The following is a 17656-nucleotide window of genomic DNA, read 5'->3' as shown; positions in this document are numbered from 1 at the left end:
TTGGTGTCAGTGTCAGCAATAATAACCCCCTTCATTGGTGTCAGTGTCAGCAATAATAACCCCCCTTCATTGGTGTCAGTGTCAGCAATAACCCCCTTCATTGGTGTCCGTGTCAGCAATAATAACCTCCTTCATTGGTGTCAGTGTCAGCAATAATAACCCCCTTCATTGGTGTCAGTGTCAGCAATAATAACCCCCTTCATTGGTGTCAGTGTCAGCAATAATAACCCCCCTTCATTAGTGTCAGTGTCAGCAATAATAACCCCCTTCATTGGTGTCAGTGTCAGCAATAATAACCCCCCTTCATTGGTGTCAGTGTCAGCAATAATAACCCCCTTCATTGGTGTCAGTGTCAGCAATAATAACCCCCTTCATTGGTGTCAGTGTCAGCAATAATAACCCCCCTTCATTGGTGTCAGTGTCAGCAATAAAAACCCCCTTCATTAGTGTCAGTGTCAGCAATAATAACCCCCCTTTATTGGTGTCAGTGTCAGCAATAATCACCCCCTTCATTGGTGTCAGTGTCAGCAATAATAACCCCCTTCATTGGTGTCAGTGTCAGCAATAATAACCCCCTTCATTGGTGTCAGTGTCAGCAATAATAACCCCCCTTCATTGGTGTCAGTGTCAGCAATAATACCCCCCCTTCATTGGTGTTAGTGTCAGCAATAATAAACTCCCTCCTCAGTGGTGAAATTTTTACTTGTGCTAATTCAAAGCTCAAACACATTAAATATAGTGAAGTTTATTCCAAGATACAGAAAGTACAGAAGGTATTTAATTCACCATACAGCAAATGCTCTATCATCTTAAATTACAGACAATGTCTTTTATATGCGCCTAGTGATAACATGAAGTATATGATGTATGCACATTCAGCAGATCCCAGATGAACTTGTCTCATACAGCTCTCATATAAAAAGTACAGATCCGTCAGGGTTTATGGTATTTTATCACATAGCAAATATAGCCCAGTGTAAATCCACCATTTTTTGAGTGTCCTCAAAAATATAATCATGGGTAATTTTCTAAATCACTTTTGAAGATCTGATTGTTTGCAGAAATCTCATGAAAAGTTCTTTACTTTTCCTATGTGACAGTCAATAACATGACTATTTTCTTAGAGTAGGGCAAACCACAAAACTTTATTTTAATGGCTCGCGGCGTCACCTGAATAGCCACCCTGACCTCTACCCTATGAAATAAGGTTACAAGTGGTTTAACTCATCTTTCTTTTTGTGAGAAACTTTTATTACAGACTCTTATGTCTTACTATCTCTCTGCCTGTTTCTTTATTTTTGCAAAGCAAACATAAATGCTTTGTTATCAGAAACTGCAGACTTCTCGTTAGATGATAAATGGCTGGAGGTCAAACTGAACGCAAATATTGAAAGAAAAAATAGATTAGTAGTTTGTACACCTCAGCATTCACACTGATCAGAAAATCTGATGAAAAATACCGCTTTTCAAGCGATCATCTGATTGTTAGTACACAGCTTTCAAGAGCCAATCATGACAGTTCATCCAAAATTATCTGAAGGGACAAACACAAACATTTTTCTCGTACGATACCAGATCATGCGATTTTCGTTTAATCAGTACAGCGTTCGTCCCAAAAAAATTGGCAGAGCAAAACCACGCATGCACAGAAACGAAAGAAAAAAATTACAATACCATAAAATACATTACATCACTTCCGAAGTTGTTTTCTGTCATACAAGACTTTTCGTAAGTTTAGTAACCTCTTCATTTTCCATATGAGACTAGCATGCAAAAACAAAACGGACGATCATTCGTCCGATATTCTCATTGTGTGTACAAAGCTTTAGGGTGGCCACAAAAGTCCAGTGCTGTTCCTGGTTCAACAGCCCACTTCAACAATCGGGCACCTATTGGGTGGTTTTGGGCTATCCTAGGGAGCACCAACATCCAACATCAAAAGCTCTCATTACTGGATACAAAAATGTTCTAGCTGTTAAAAAAAGGTAATTTAGCAGATACCCCTCTACTCCTTCTTACTGATACAAATGGAAGGAACTGACCAAATGTGTGCACCCCCCACCCAAACACTTACCTCCTTGAGTCCTCTCTCGATCCAGCACTGTGCCTGGCTGCATCTCTTTTATCCCCTCTTACTAGTCTCACAGGAGACTCAGGCAGCATTGGGAGTCATTGGCTCCTACTGTTGTCAGTCAAATCCTGTGAGGGGGGGATCAGGGGACAGGGCTAAGTCAGGCTGTGTTTGTCTATCGATGCACACAGCACGGCTGGCTCAGGAGTGTTTGGCCCTGGTTAGGGTTCTCCTAGGGAAAACCATAGCACACAACATGCTATGGGGGCACACACACAGGAGAAGAGGAGCAGAGCCCCGGCGGGGGACTCCAGAAGATGAGGTAAGGGACCGCTCTGTGTAATACCACTGCACAGAGCAGGCAAGTATTACATGTTTATTATTTATTTTTATTTAAAAAGCCTTTACACTTGCTTTTAGCAGTAAAATTTTTTTATAACAAGCCATCTCCGACCTCTCTAGTTGTTTTTATTGTAAAGCTATTCATTCTCAAGTATCCTCAAAGATCACAACAAAGAATATAAAGTCAGAGCCCATTCACATTATTTTGCTGCACTAGTGAATGCACATTATGCCGGACAGCATACGTTGCATTAAGGCAATTCACATTAATTTGGGCTGCCTAACACACAAAAAGGTAAATGTAGCATTGTATGAGTAAACCACAACATACGTTTGTTTGTCTGCTGACTTGGTACATTGGGGTACCATTTATAATGAATTCCACCACATCACACAATCACAATAGTGTCATTGAGCACTTACTGCTTGTACAGAATAAGTAAATACAGTGTTTATAATCTGAGCATGGGCTTCTAAGAACAGGAAAATGTGACATCACCAGCCCTCGTCAGGGCTATAGCGGGCAGGGCTGATCAGTGTATTCTGACAGTGGGGAAGTCTCCTCACTGTCAGAATACAATAGCTCAGCAGGAGGATCTCCCATCCCCATCTACCGAGTGTATGGATGGGGGAATCAAGTTTTTGTTTTTTTTTTTCTGTTTAATCCGCTAGTTGAACAAAAAAAAAAAAAAATACTAATATATGGGCTACTTTAGCACACAAATGGACAATACACATGATCAAAAACACAAAAATGTTTCTTGTACGATACCAAATCGTATGTTTTTTGTTTAGTCAGTACAGTTTTCGTTCAAACATACGATACAAATACACTACAACACATTACATCACTTCCGAATTTTTATTCTGTCGTACAAGAATTTTCATAACTTCAGTAAACTCTTCATTTTCAATATGAGATTAGCATGCAAAAAAAAAAAAAAAAAAAACGACGACCATTTGTCCGATAATCTCATTGTGTGTACCAGGCAATAGGAGCTGGGTGCCAGCCAAGGAAAGCCACTTAAGAGAACTTGACCGGCAATATCACTGCATACCATCTCCACTGTTTATATTCAGTTTCGTGTGACTCAGCACAAAGCAAAATCTTTCACTTAACATTATTGCGCAATTTGGCTCTAAACACTTTAAGATGACATGCCAAGTATTACTTCATGAATGTCACAAACTCTGTTTTTTGTGATTATGTGACCCCCTTACAGATGGTTCAGTTTAACACATTTTATATTAGATTCTGTTAGCTGCTTAATAACTTGCTTTCACCACTCTGAATAATTAGGCCAGCTACCAAGGCTCAACCATGGTTCCTCCAGAGGTTGCTTGGGATTCCTTAAAGTGGTGTTCCGGCCGAAATGATACTTTTTAAATAAAAATACCCCTATAATACACAAGCTTAATGTATTCTAGTAAAGTTAGTCTGTAAACTAAGTTCTGTTTTGTTAGTTTATAGCAGTAGTTTATTATTTTATAAACTTACAGCAGGCCGTGGCCATCTTAAGTGTGGGCATCTGAAGCCAGACTGTATTTCTTCCTGGATCTCATCCTTGCAGATCTCGCACATGCTCAGTGCAGCACAAGCAGTGTAATAGGTTTCAGGTCAGGTTTCCATAGCAATGGCAGTTTCAGAGGAAGTTGCCACCCCTTCCCAGAATGCATTGCAAACAGGAAATGATGCGATGGGCCGCGGCCAGGGAGGAGGAATTGAAAAATGAATACAGCAGATATACAGTAGGTGCTGAGAAAAAAAAATAAAAAAATATCCAATTTGTTTACAGTGCCCAGTTTAGTGAGGGATGCTGAAGAGTTGTGAAAGTGGGTGGAACTCCACTTTAAGCTGTGGTTCCCATCTAACAGTGCCTCCAATGTCTTGGGGCCAAAGCTACTTGGTAGAGCCAGCAACATGACCAGTGATCTTTAAATAAGGGTGGCATTTTGACCACCACTGAAAGGTGGGCCCTTTTCCCACTGCCCCAATAGTTTTCACATGGGTTCCCTGTGACCTAAAAGTAATTTTAGGGGTTCCTCTGGTTTGTTAGGTCATTGGTATGTTAAACGGCTTATTGGGGATTACCCTACCGGTTGAACCCCTCAACGTGCCTGCTATGCTCTGTCAATTCGTCCCCCATGGATCCTAATGTAAGAATGACTGTTTCTTGAGCTTTATTTGTTGCCCGTAGGCTGATTGCATTTCAATGGACCTTGGCTTGCCCACCTACCCTCTCTGAATAGGATAAAGGAACTTAATAGATGCATCTTCTATAAATAAACACATGTATTTTCTCAGGAATTCTATACAAAGGTTTAATGCTATATGGTCCCAATGGATTGAATAACCCTACTCTTTCCTAGGTCTCTATGTACCATATTATAAGTGTTCTAGACATACTTTTCCCATCTTGCTATGTTTCATTCCAAAAATGCACCTGCTTAGGTCTAGGGTACTTGATATTTTATAATTCTGCTCTCCTCCTTATTGGTATGGTCGTTCCTTCTTTTGTATTTTTTCTGCCCTGAGTGGCGGCTTGTTTCTGCGTTCTTATGTAAAATAAATTTTTTTTTTTCCTAAATAAAATCTTAACTAAAATAAAAAAGTACCCCGGCAACTGAAAAATTTCTTGCCCATAGGCTTCCTGACTTAAACTAAAGCAGGCCATACAGGAATCAAAATTCAGCCAGTTCAGCAGGGATCAGTCGAATTTCATTCCACATATGGGCAGGCTGGTTGTACAGAAGTCGATCTAGCTGTCAACTTCTGTACAACCACCCTGTCTGTTTTTTCCCGATCGATCAGCCTGCAGCACTGAGTGCATTATGACAGCCGGAAGTCTTCCGCTGTCAGAATACAATAACTCAGTAGGAAGGATTCCCACTTCTACCTTGAACAGGTGGATGGCAGAATTGGGTAATTTTTTTATCATTCAACCAGCAGCTCAACTAATAAAAGGGCTGTAAGGGTCGACAAGTAAGGGCTGCCTTGCTTGTCAACTAGTGCTAGCTGCAAAAAAAAAGCGGGATACAGCTTCTTCTGCATCATGTGACTTATGGTCAACTTCTCATCACAACCAGCCCTCTGATTCCATCTGTATTGAATTGTATTGTAACTGCACTGTCTGCCCTCATGCTGTAAAGTACTGTGCATACTCTTGGAACTATATAAATCCTGTCTAATAATAATAATAACAGTATGGCTGTCTGATAAGAAGGTCTGAGTGGGGGGAGCTTTCTGATTAATGATTGTCCAGTTAATGTAAGGCATAATGGGTCGACACTACACTACATTTTTTTTTTTTTGCTGTGCTCTTTTTTATGTTATACAATACCATTGGGTCCTATGGAAAGATAGTTCTTTGGCTTATATTTATTGATTTCAACATTACCAGCATGGAGAACTAAAACTACCTGGAAGAAAAAGCAAGCACCTGAAACTTTTACAGACACTCAAAGACTGTTTGAAGAATAATTATCTGGAATATTTTTTCTAAAGCATGCAGACGCAGGGTGAGTGCTGTCAGTGTAAGATCAAAGAGATAGACCCTGCAAAACTCAAATTTCAGCTTTCAATAGGAGGTTCTGGTAGCTTCAACCCTCCTCTGGTTCCCTTTTTCAATCTGACACTCCTAATATATGCACCTACACTACAGCCTAGTTAATTTTTTAACTCTTAAGAAACTATTAAAATAATTTTAAGGTCTCTGGGAACCCTGCTCAAACCAATCATTGGGGGGGTGCCCTTTACATTGGTGGCCAGTGGGAAGCATCAGTGATGGTCAGAATGCCGCATTTACAAGACAGCTAAAAATATCATTGATATCATGAAGGTGGCATTGGCTCTGGAACTATGCAGTCACCATCACATGAAAGGCAAATTAGTCACAGTTCAGGGAACCCCTAATAATGTCTGCAGGAACCCTATGGATTCATTGAACCCTGGTTGAGATTGGCTGTGATAGGGTCTCATACTCATTTCCAGACTAAAGCAGGGTAGACACTGTAGGTTGTTATTGTTTTTTGTTCAACTAACGGGCTGAACAAATAAACTAACAGATCCCCACATCCACGCAAGCAATGTGGATGTAGGGATCTCCCCCGCCAAGCTATTGTATTCTGACAGCGAGGACTCCCCCCCCCCCCCCCTCGACAGATTACACTGATCAGCACTGTGGCCATTGGCTGCATACGCTGATCAAATGCTGGTTTTCCAGCAGGACTGTTTCGATAGAAGCTGGTCTGGTCTTCTGTTGAACAGACAGTGGTACACATAGAGTAATATTCAACCAGTTCCTACTGAACTAACTAATTTTCAGTCCGAGTATACCAGTCTTAAATCGTTAAAATATGGACACCACAATAGAGGGAGACTCTCTCTTCTGCAGCAGGAAGATTAAGCACAGCCACAAGCTCTAGCCATAACATTCTGTGATGGAGCCCAAAATAGATAAAAGAAGACAGTGAGTTCTAGGCTTATCACTTTACCTATAACTGAAATCATATAAATAATATAATATTATATAAGCAGAGCCTGTCTTTTGCATTCCTCATGAGCATTAGAAACAAGTAACAGCTGTAATCCGTGTTCTATTGGCAACTCACACTCTTTCCTTTCAAACAGTGGTGATACATGAGTATCTTGGAGAAGCCGGCAAACAACATGCTCCCTCCCCAGGGAGAAGGTGCATGTAGCAGAATCGTATAACCACCTTCAGTATCCTCAAGTGGTACACATTTTAAAACTACAATATAATGGTTTACCATGGTAAGGGTACACAGGATGCTGGAAACCTCCTGCATGGCTTTGGCTGTGCTTCCCTCCCTATTTTAGGGCTTATTGAAAAAAAGGGGTTAAGAACTCCGGTGGTGCAGCGCTTCCAAAGTGCTTTTCAGGCGATTTGGAAGGCCTGCCAATTCATTGCAATGGGCGAGGGCATTTTGGGAGCACTCTATACAGCGCTCGCAAAAAATGTCCCAAAGATGCCGCTTGCAGGACTTTTCAGAACGTCCCGCAAGCGCACCGCCTGGGTGTGAAAGCACCCATTGTAATGAATGGGAGGCAGTTTTCAGGCGCTATTTCTAGCGCTAAAACGCCTGAAAACTGCCTCAGTGTGAAAGGGGTCTAAGAAATGCAAAGTAAACAGCAAAGGAGAAGCTGCAAAAGTATGAATGGAATCCAGGAAGTTGTTGACACATATGATCAGCAGACAGGCAGACCTCAAAACATGAAAGGGGACTTAAAAATACCTACTGTTTGTATTGCTATTACAATTCTGATTTTATCAAATGAAAATGTATGTTGTGACCATAGAACTCTTTTAACCGTTTGCCCTCTGGAAGGTTTACCCCCCTTCATGACCAGGCCATGTTTTGCAATATAGCACTGCGTTAATTTAACTGACAATTGTGCGGTCATGCGACGCTATACCCCAATAAAATTGATGTCCTTCTTTCGCCACAAATAGAGCTTTCTTTTGGTGGTATTTGATCACCTCTGCGGTTTTTATTTTTTGCGCTATAAACAAAAAAAGAGTGACAATTTTGGAAAAAAAAAAACAATATTTTTTACTTTCTGCTATAAAACATACCCAATAAAAAAAATTTTAAAAATATAATTTCTTCATGAATCTAGGCCAATATGTATTCTGCTATATGTTTTTGGTAAAAAAATATTCCAATAAGCGTATATTGATTGGTTTGCGCAAAAGTTATCCCGACTTATAGTGGGACTGCGACATTGCGGCGGACAAATCGGTCACTAAGTGACACTTTTTGGGGATCAGTGACACCAATGCAGTGATTAGTGCAAATGCACTGTCACTGTACTAATGAGACTGGCAGGGAAGGGGTTAACATCAGGGGCGATCAAATTAAATGTGTTCCTAGGGAGTGCTTGCTAACTGTGTGGGGGCTGCTTGTACTGTGGGAAGGCAAAGATGCTTAGCAGAAACACAGGCTTACTACCTCCCATTCTCACAGAACGGTGATCTGCCTTGTTTATATAGGCAGACCACCGTTCTGTCTCTTTTAGGAATGATCGGCGGGTCCCGGTGGACATTGGCTCCTGCTGTGTCCAATCACAGCGGGAGCAGGTTGCTGGTGGTGTGCCCCAGACCAGAAAGTGCAAGATCACATACAGGTACGTGATTTTGCACAGGAAAGCTGCCTTGCCACAGTATATATACAGAATACAGTTGGCAAGCGGTTAATATATATCTAACTCCAAAAACAAATATACAGAATCTCACAAAAGTGAGTACGCCCCTCACATTTTTGTAAATATTTTATTCATGTGACAACACTGAAGAAATGACACTTTGCTACAATGTAAAGTAGTGAGTGTACAGCTTGTATAACAGTGTAAATTTGCTGTCCCCTCAAAATAACTCAACACACAGCCATTAATGTCTAAACCACTGGCAACAAAAGTGAGTACACCCCTAAGTGGAAATGTCCAAATTGGGCCCAAAGTGTCAATATTTTCTGTGGCCACCATTATTTTCCAGCACTGTCTTAACCCTTCTGGGCATGGAGTTCACCAGAGCTTCACAGGTTGCCACTGGAGTCCTCTTCCACTCCTCCATGACAACATCACGGAGCTGGTGGATGTTAGAGATCTTGCGCTCCTCCACCTTCTGTTTGAGGATGCCCCTCAGATGCTCAATAGGGTTTAGGTCTGGAGACATGCTTGGCCAGTCCATCACCTTTACCCTCAGCTTTTTTAGCAAGGCAGTGGTCGTCTTGGAGGTGTGTTTGGGGTCGTTATCAGGTGGAATACTGCCCTGCGGCCCAGTCTCCAAAGGGAGGGGATCATGCTCTGCTTCAGTATGTCACAGTACATGTTGGCATTCATGGTTCCCTCAATGAACTGTAGCTCCCCAGTGCCGGCAGCACTCATGCAGCCCCAGACCATGACACTCCCACCACCATGCTTGACTGTAGGCAAGACACACTTGTCTTTCTACTCCACACCTGGTTGCCGCCACACACGATTGACACCATCTGAACCAAATAAGTTTATCTTTGTCTCATCAGACCACAGGACATGGTTCCAGTAATCCATGTTCTTAGTCTGCTTGTCTTCAGCAAACTGTTTGCAGGCTTTCTTGTGCATCATCTTTAGAAGAGGTTTCCTTCTGGGACGACAGCCATGCAGATCAATTTGATGCAGTGTGTAGTGTATGGTCTGAGCACTGACAGGCTGACCCCCCACCCCTTCAACCTCTGCAGCAATGCCGGCAGCACTCATACGTCTATTTTCCCAAAGACAACCTCTGGATATGACGGTGAGCACCTGCACTCAACTTCTTTGGTCGACCATGGTGAGGCCTGTTCTGAGTGGCCTGAGTTAAACCGCTGTATGGTCTTGGCCACCGTGCTGCAGCTCAGTTTCAGGGTCTTGGCAATCTTCTTATAGCCTAGGCCATCTTTATGTAGAGCAACAATTCTTTTTGTTCAGATCCTTAGATAGTTCTTTGTCATGAGGTGCCATGTTGAACTTCCACTGACCAGTATGAGAAAGTGAGAGCGATAACACCAAATTTAACACACCTGCTCCCCATTCACACCTGAGACTTTGCAACACTAACGAGTCACATGACACCGGGGAAGGAAAATGGCTAATTGGGCCCAATTTGGACATTTCCAATTAGGGGTATACTTACTTATGTTGCGGTTTAGACATTAATGGCTGTGTGTTGAGTTATTTTGAGGGGACAGCAAATTTACACTGTCATACAAGCTGTACACTCACTACTTTACATTGTAGCAAAGTGTAATTTCTTCAGTGTTATCACATGAAAAGATAGAATAAAATATTTACAAAAAATGTGAGGGGTGTACTCACTTTGTGAGATACTGTATAATATATTGCAGCTTACTAGTTCTTAGATGCATGACTGCATTATTTTTGTTTTTTTCCAGTTTTTCTTTATTTTTATCCGGTCATCCCGCCAGTAACACAATTCATGTCCTACAGGTGACAACACTCGCTTGCTGTACTATATCTATGGGGGTGTAGTGTTGTTACTTGTGGCTACCCCCTTCTGATTTGGACTACAGAACCCCTCCCCTCATATCCTATATCGATAACATAGGAGGGAATTATTCTAAAGTTCACAGACTGGACAGGATGTTACAAGCTCACAGGATTTCTGATAAGATCAATAGGTATTTTTTCTGTATTGTAGAGTTAAAGAAGCTAAGCAAGTGGAAACATTCATACCTGACATACACATGGTTGATGACTAAGCATGGGAAAATACATATAACTGACATACACATCGATATAAAAATTCCACTCTTATCCTCCCAAGGTGAAATAGCACAAAAATCGAGTTTATTATGGAACTCATCAGAATACCTTAACTATTAATGCACAAAGGTACTATAGTAACAGACAGACCACTACATCACAAATGCCGTGTACACACGGCCGGACTTGCCAACCTGCTAAACTCCGTCGGCATTTCCGACGGAAAGATTTAGAACATGTTCTATATCTGAGTCCATCGGAAATGCCGACAGAAAAAGTCCAATGGGGCATACACATGGTCGAAATGTCTGACTGAAGGCTCCCATCAGACTTTTTCTGTTGGGAAGTCCGGCCGTGTGTACGCAGCATAAGGCATAGGCCAGCCAATCCCGATTATAACACATGAGTTTCTTTATAGACTAATATGTTACTGCTATGTTTTATCAAATAATCTAGGAACACCACTGGGTTTATCCAATAAAGAGTGCTGACATTTCTCTGACCCTGCCAGTCTAATTCAGTAGACAATGAGGAACTGTAAGCCTCCCTGCTTCCTCCAATCAGCTCTCAGCTGCCCATCTTGATTGGACTCTCCACTGTCCTCCTGTTCCTCCACCCCTGGTTCCTTTCACACCAGTCCATGTGTCTTCCCACCCTGCCAGCCTCAATTCAAGCCAAATATTCACCCAACGTGACCCCCTTCCTAGTTCAATGGGGGTGTGCACCCCATTCACATAATGGTAAACTGATGTCTCAGACTGCAGCTCTCATGTTTTCAAATAAGGAACAATGTAAGAACTAAGAAATGAAATTGAGAAATTGTAGCCCTAGCGGCAATCATTTCCTTTACACAACTAATGCCCTCTAAGCACACCAGCTACTCGCTCTACAAGTCAACAAGCTTCATTCAGCTGCCTTAAAATGTAGCTATGATACAAACTTTAAACACTTAGAATAGTCAATGTTATAAGTGTAGCATTTATTAGTAATATATATACACTTTGGGCTTATTTCTTTCAGTCACATAATTATATATACTGTATCTTATGATTTGATGTTTTTTTTAACTGCTTCTAAAAGCCCCTCCATGTTATCCTATGTGTCCATGCACACATAAACTGTCAGAGGTGTTTGGAGGCACAGGCGTTTAGGGGCAGTAAAAAAAAACAAAAAACGACAGCCTGTGCAGTAAAACCGAAAAACGCCCAAAAACTCGGCTAAACGTGTCAAGCCGCGTTTAGCCGCATTTGAAGTTTTTAGGCGTTTTTACATTATAGGGAGTGTTTTTAATGAAAGAACGTGCAAAAAAGCTAATGTAAAAACATGGCTAATCGCGGAAAAAACTGGTGTTTTTAGCGCTGCTGTAACGCTGGCGTTTTTAAAAGGTCCTGTGTGCATGACCTTACTTGTTAATAGGTTTTATTTAAAGTTTAGGTATGGCAACTTTTACATTGCTCCCACTTGGACGTATGTATAATGTATGTATGTATGTATATATGTATATACCATACCTGTGAGATCCTCCTGGAAGCTGGAAATCAATGTAGTAGGCACCACTATTACTGGGACTGCCACTGGCTTCTGGGTCCCATGGCGAATGGCTGCCCTGCTGCTTGCTAAACACAGGGGGTCACTTGCTCGGCACAAGCGCCAATCAGAGAACACTTTGCATTTTCTCAGTGAAGTCACCATCACCACCTCATCCAATCAGAGAACACTTTGCATTCAGTGAGAAAATGCAAAGTGTTCTCTGAATAGTGCCCATGCCAAGCGATCTACCTCCTGTTTTCAGTAAGCAGCAAGGCAGCCACTCAGCACAAGATCCGGAAGCCAGTGGCAATCACTGTAGCAGCGATGCCAACTACAGTGATTTCCAGCTTGAACAGGGTTTCCACAGATATGACAAATACATACTTGCATTGGTTTAGCTTGAACCAATGTAACTTCCACTTGCAGCCAAATAGGAATAATACCTCCTTTATATTTGTTACATGTTCCCATTCACATAATATACCTTTAAAAAAATATTTAACAATTGCTGCTTACCTTTGTAAATGTTTTTTCCTCTTTTATTCTCTGTAATGTTTATGAGCGGGCTGGGGATGTTTATCATCAACCCTAAATGTACTGTGCTGACAGGTCTCATTATTAGTAGTAAACTAGATTTGCACAATGCTGGTTCTAACAGAGGGTTAAAAAACTAGTGATCCTGTCCCCTTCTTGGTCAGTGGGGACAGGATCACTGTGAAATTTATCAGAGTAGCTCTTAGCCTGCCCAGAGGTCTGCTCCAAACATCCAAAAGGTAGGAAATATTTTTTTTTATTGTCTTTAGGTATGCCATGTGAATGGGAACACATAACAAACATATAGCTAGTTTTAAATTTGACTTCGAAAGTGGAAATACACTTTAAGATCCTGTGATGTACCTGGAAGTCTTGTTACTCCTAACAGTTGTATTGTTCTCATTCTCTATATTTCAAAAAATAAAATGTTCATAATGTTAAAATAATATGTATATTAAAAAAGTGTTGTGGGTACGTGAGTGCCCAGTGCCATGATTCTTACAATGTCCAGCGATGGCGTCCTGCTCTCATGCTCTCCATTGCATTATATACAACGCAGAATGAACAAATATTTGAACAGCCAAGCTGAAAATGAGTGACACCTTTGTCATAGATTTGTACATAGGCTAGACACAAACTGCTGCGGGGAAATTCCACCAATAAAGTTTGGAAAGGGTATACAAAAGGAGCTGGCAGGTCCTAAATATTTTAAGTGGAGGCAACTTTTAAGAAGAAATTAGAAAAACACATTAAGGGGGAATTTTACTGTAATTGGAGCAGACAGAATCTGGAGCAACTGTGCATGGCAACCAATAAGCTTCTAGCTTCAGTTTGTTCCGTTAAGCTTTGAAAATAAAAGCTAGAAGCTGATTGGTTGCCATGCCCAGCTGCTCTAGATTCTGTCTGCTCAAGTCTTAGTAAATTCCCTTTTACATATACAATATAGGAGCAGTTATTAAGGGGAATTTAATAAGACTAGACCAGGACCAGACTGAATTGGGAGCAGCTATGCATGGCAGACAGTCAGCATTTATCTTTAATTATCTTAACTGAATAAGCTGAAGATAGAAGCTGACCGATTACTATGCACAGCTGCTCCAAATTCTGCCTACTCCAGTTTTAGTAAATTTCCTTCTACGTAAATACCATAATATAGGATCAGAGATAAACTTCCCCACTGCCAAATGACGGGCAAGAGAACAGAGTAAATTACATCATCATGGGGGCAGCTGAGCATGGCAACAAATCAGCTTTTAGCTTTTATTTCCAAAGCTTAAAGCGGTATTAATTAAACTAAAAAGCAAACGCGTATTATATTGTAGCTTACCAATTCCTAAATGTGGTGGCTGCATTGGTTTTCTTTTTTAGGCTTTCTTTCCTTTATTTTTACCTGGTGATTCTGCTACTAAGTCTGTTGTTTTTCAACAAAACATGCTGTCCTGCAGATGTAGCAGTTCAAAGGCTGAAACAAACCATTTTCCACTGACAGCTGTGCTTACAAAGATCTGCTTTTATTAATTTTTGCAAAAACTTAATCCCAAAAGGAAAAAAACTGTTGCTGTAGCTGCTTAAAAAGTGTAGGCTGAAGTTTGGCTTCAATTTATTAGTGTATCTAAATCTTCTAGTACATCTAACACTACTCTCACCTCTCACTGACAAGAAAGGCTGCTTTAGAAAGGTTCTCCCTCATCCAGATACAGGAGTTGTGTTACTGGTCAGATCACCAGGTGAAAACAGAGGGAAAAAAGCCTTTAAAAAAAAGAAAACTAATGCATCCACCACATGTAATGATTGGTAAGCTGTAATATATTACATTTTTGGTTTGGATTTAATACTACCTAAACTGGACAAACTGAAGCTAGAAGCTGATTGGTATATAATATATAATATATAATAATGTATAATATAATATAATGATAATAATAAACTTTATTTTATATAGCACCTTTAAAGCTAGCTTCTCAAAGCGCTTTACAAGGAAAACACAAGAATTATACAGGATAATATAACATAAGGGAAAAGGGACAGTTAAGTGAAAGTTTGTCTAAAGAACAACCTTTTTAGATTTGATTTGAATAAGTTTACAGAAGACAACTCTCCGATATTCTTAGGAAGAGAATTCCAGAGTTTTGGAGCATAGCAGGAGAAGGCTCTGTCCCCCATTGAGTGTAGGTGAGTGGGGGGGGGGACACAACGTAAACCAGAATTTGAGGATCGAAGGTTACAAGAGGGGGGAGTAAGTTGAAAAAATTCAGAGAGATAATAGGGTGCCATGAAGAGCCTTGTAGGTGAACAAGAGGATCTTGAAGTCTTTGCGATGCCTGATGGGTAGTCAGGGCTAGGACTCCAGGATGGGGGTAATATGATCACTTGTACCAGACCTTGTCGGGATTCTGGCTGCAGAATTTTGAACATATTGAAGTCGATTAATAGTGGATTTAGGTACACCAGCGAGTAGAGCATTGCGGTAGTCAAGTCGGGAGAACACAAATGTATGGATCAGCTTTTCAGCTACAGTGTATGATAGCATAAGACGGAATGTTTCTCAAGTAGAAAAAAGATGTTCTGACAACATTTTGTACATGTGGCTCAAATGTTAAACTAGCATCAAATATCACCCCTAGATTATACACAGCTGCTCCAGATTCTGCTGTAGAATTAGTAAATTCCCTTCTAGATATATAATATAGGATTAAGGCCCATACACACGATACGAAAATCGTAAATTTAAATTTTGTCCGACCAACGATCTGTTGATTTTAGGATCGTTAGTATAGTGCTTTCGACAGCCGATTCCAATTTTTCATACGACAAAAGCTGGATGTGCAGACTATAACATTTTTGTTGGATGTGAACACAACGTCAGATTTTCACTTAATCAGTACGGTTTTCGTCCGAAAAAAATTGTAAGCGCAAAACTATTCAACACATGATGTCACTTCTGAAGTTGAATTCTGTCGTATGAGAATTTTCGTATGGTGAGTAACCTCTTCACTTTCCACATGAGAATAGCATGCAACAAAAAACGAACGACCGTTTGTTCAGAAAATCTGATCGTGTGTACGAGGCTTAAGATATGTTCGCACTGACAAATGATGGGCTGAGAACAATCAGAGTAAATCATCACGGGGTTTTCTTCTACATTCCTTCTGCCCTTTTTTCCCACCAGCACTAACAGGGAGGTAAAAGTAAGGACCGATGTTGGCTCACATGTAATTCTGTACGGGAAGTTTATCAAAATGGGAGCAGACAAAAATCTAGATCAGCTTTGCATGGCAACCAATCACATTCTATTATTCATTTTCAAAGCTTAACTGAACAATCTGAAGAAAGAAGCTGATAGGCTGCGAGGCACAGCTGCTCCAGATTCTGTCTGCTCCAGTTGCCCCCTTGTGTATGCAATCCATGTAAACAAAAGAGTGACATATATGTATTTTCCTCTCTCCCCGATGTGTGTGAGAGAGAAGACAAAAGAAGCCTGTGTACAAGTAGATGATAATATTATACTCACCCATGTGGACAAAGAGTGTCCCAGGTACATAAGAAACTTTGCAGATGTCAAGTAGTTGGCACAGGATCCTACAACACCAGAAGTGAAATGACATAAGTGGAAGCAGAATGTACATATCCTATACAATGGTCCTATATGATTATTTTATATACAATGACCCTACCACGTTCAATGATCCTTTATATGATGACCCTACGTTCGATGATCCTATATACGATGACCCTACGTTCGATGAACCTATATACGATGACCCTACGTTGGATGAACCTATATACGATGACCCTACGTTCGATGAACCTATATACGATGACCCTACGTTCGATGACTCTATATACAATGACCCTACGTTCGATGATCCTATATACAATGATCCTATAGAACGATTCTATACAATGATCCTCTACACTGATCATACACAATGATCCCATATATAATGATCCTATACAATGTATACAATGACATATGCAGAATGCCAGAAGAAGAATGTAAGTCCCCTGGACACTTACCGCAGCATCCTGAGCTCTTCTGCTCCACTGCTGATGACATGATGATGATTATAATACACTAACAATATCCGATCGTTCTCTTCTCTGTGTGTCAATAGCCAATAAATCAGGAAAGGGATCGAACGAAATCACTCTTTTTTTTCTTTCCAAACTTAGCTATCACTGTAGCTGAAGTTGGAAAGTGGAAGCCTTATAGGAAGCCCTTGTATGAAGGGGATGAGGACAGTGTGAAGAACCCCCTGTCCCCCCTTCCGCCCGTCACCCCTCACACAGCGATCCTCGCTCTTCTGTTTACAGCTCTCCCAGTTCTCCTTTATAGGACGTCTCCCGGCTCCTCCAACAGGCTGCTTGCACACGGCAACGGCACGGGCCAATCACAGAGCGGAGATCTGCATAGTCCCCGCCCCCTGGAGCCGACCCTGCATTGCAGACTGCGAGTATTGTCGGCGATACCCTGAGGAGTCATGTGACCGGTGCCTCAGGCTGTGCAGTCTGGGTGGGTTGTCGGCTGAGGTGATAAGTCCATAGGAGAAGGGACTGGCGGGTCACAATAGGACTTGTTCTTTTCTAGGCAGCTTAGGGGACTATGTTACCTGGAGCACAAGGTTCACCAATTCACCTGTCTGTCAGCTTTAAGTTGAAGGGAGCAGTTGGTGTGGATAGTATGAAGGTCCAGCAATGGAAGTGGCGCTCTGTGGAAGAATAAGACCCTTTTCACACTGGGGCGTTTTTCAGGCACTTTAACATTAAAAAAAGCGCCTGAAAGGAGCCTCATCTGCAATCCCAATGTGAAAGCCAAGTGCTTTCACACTAAGGCGCTGCGCTGGCAGGGCGTCAAAAAAAGTCCTGCAACAGCTTCTCAGCGCTTTAGGAGCAGTCAATACACCGCTCCTAATGCG

General features: G+C 41.3%; 1 protein-coding gene across 1 annotated transcript in view; it reads right to left on the bottom strand.

Annotated features, from left to right (window-relative positions):
• SLC40A1 (solute carrier family 40 member 1) overlaps window positions 1–17076 on the bottom strand; it is a 109901-nt gene extending 92825 nt beyond the window's left edge. The window contains exons 1-2 of the mRNA XM_073633162.1: window positions 16758–17076; window positions 16252–16319 (exon numbers count right to left, since the gene is read on the bottom strand). Coding sequence (XP_073489263.1) covers window positions 16252–16319; window positions 16758–16797 — 108 coding nt within the window. The 5' untranslated portion in view covers window positions 16798–17076. The remainder of the gene's footprint in view (window positions 1–16251; window positions 16320–16757) is intronic.
• Between the last annotated feature and the right edge of the window lie 580 nt (window positions 17077–17656).

The sequence above is a fragment of the Aquarana catesbeiana genome, linkage group LG06, assembly GCF_042186555.1.
Source record: "Aquarana catesbeiana isolate 2022-GZ linkage group LG06, ASM4218655v1, whole genome shotgun sequence".
Classification (NCBI taxonomy): Eukaryota; Metazoa; Chordata; class Amphibia; order Anura; family Ranidae; genus Aquarana; species Aquarana catesbeiana.
The sequence above is the reverse complement of the archived record's forward strand: the minus strand, read 5'-3'. Positions and strand labels throughout refer to the sequence as shown.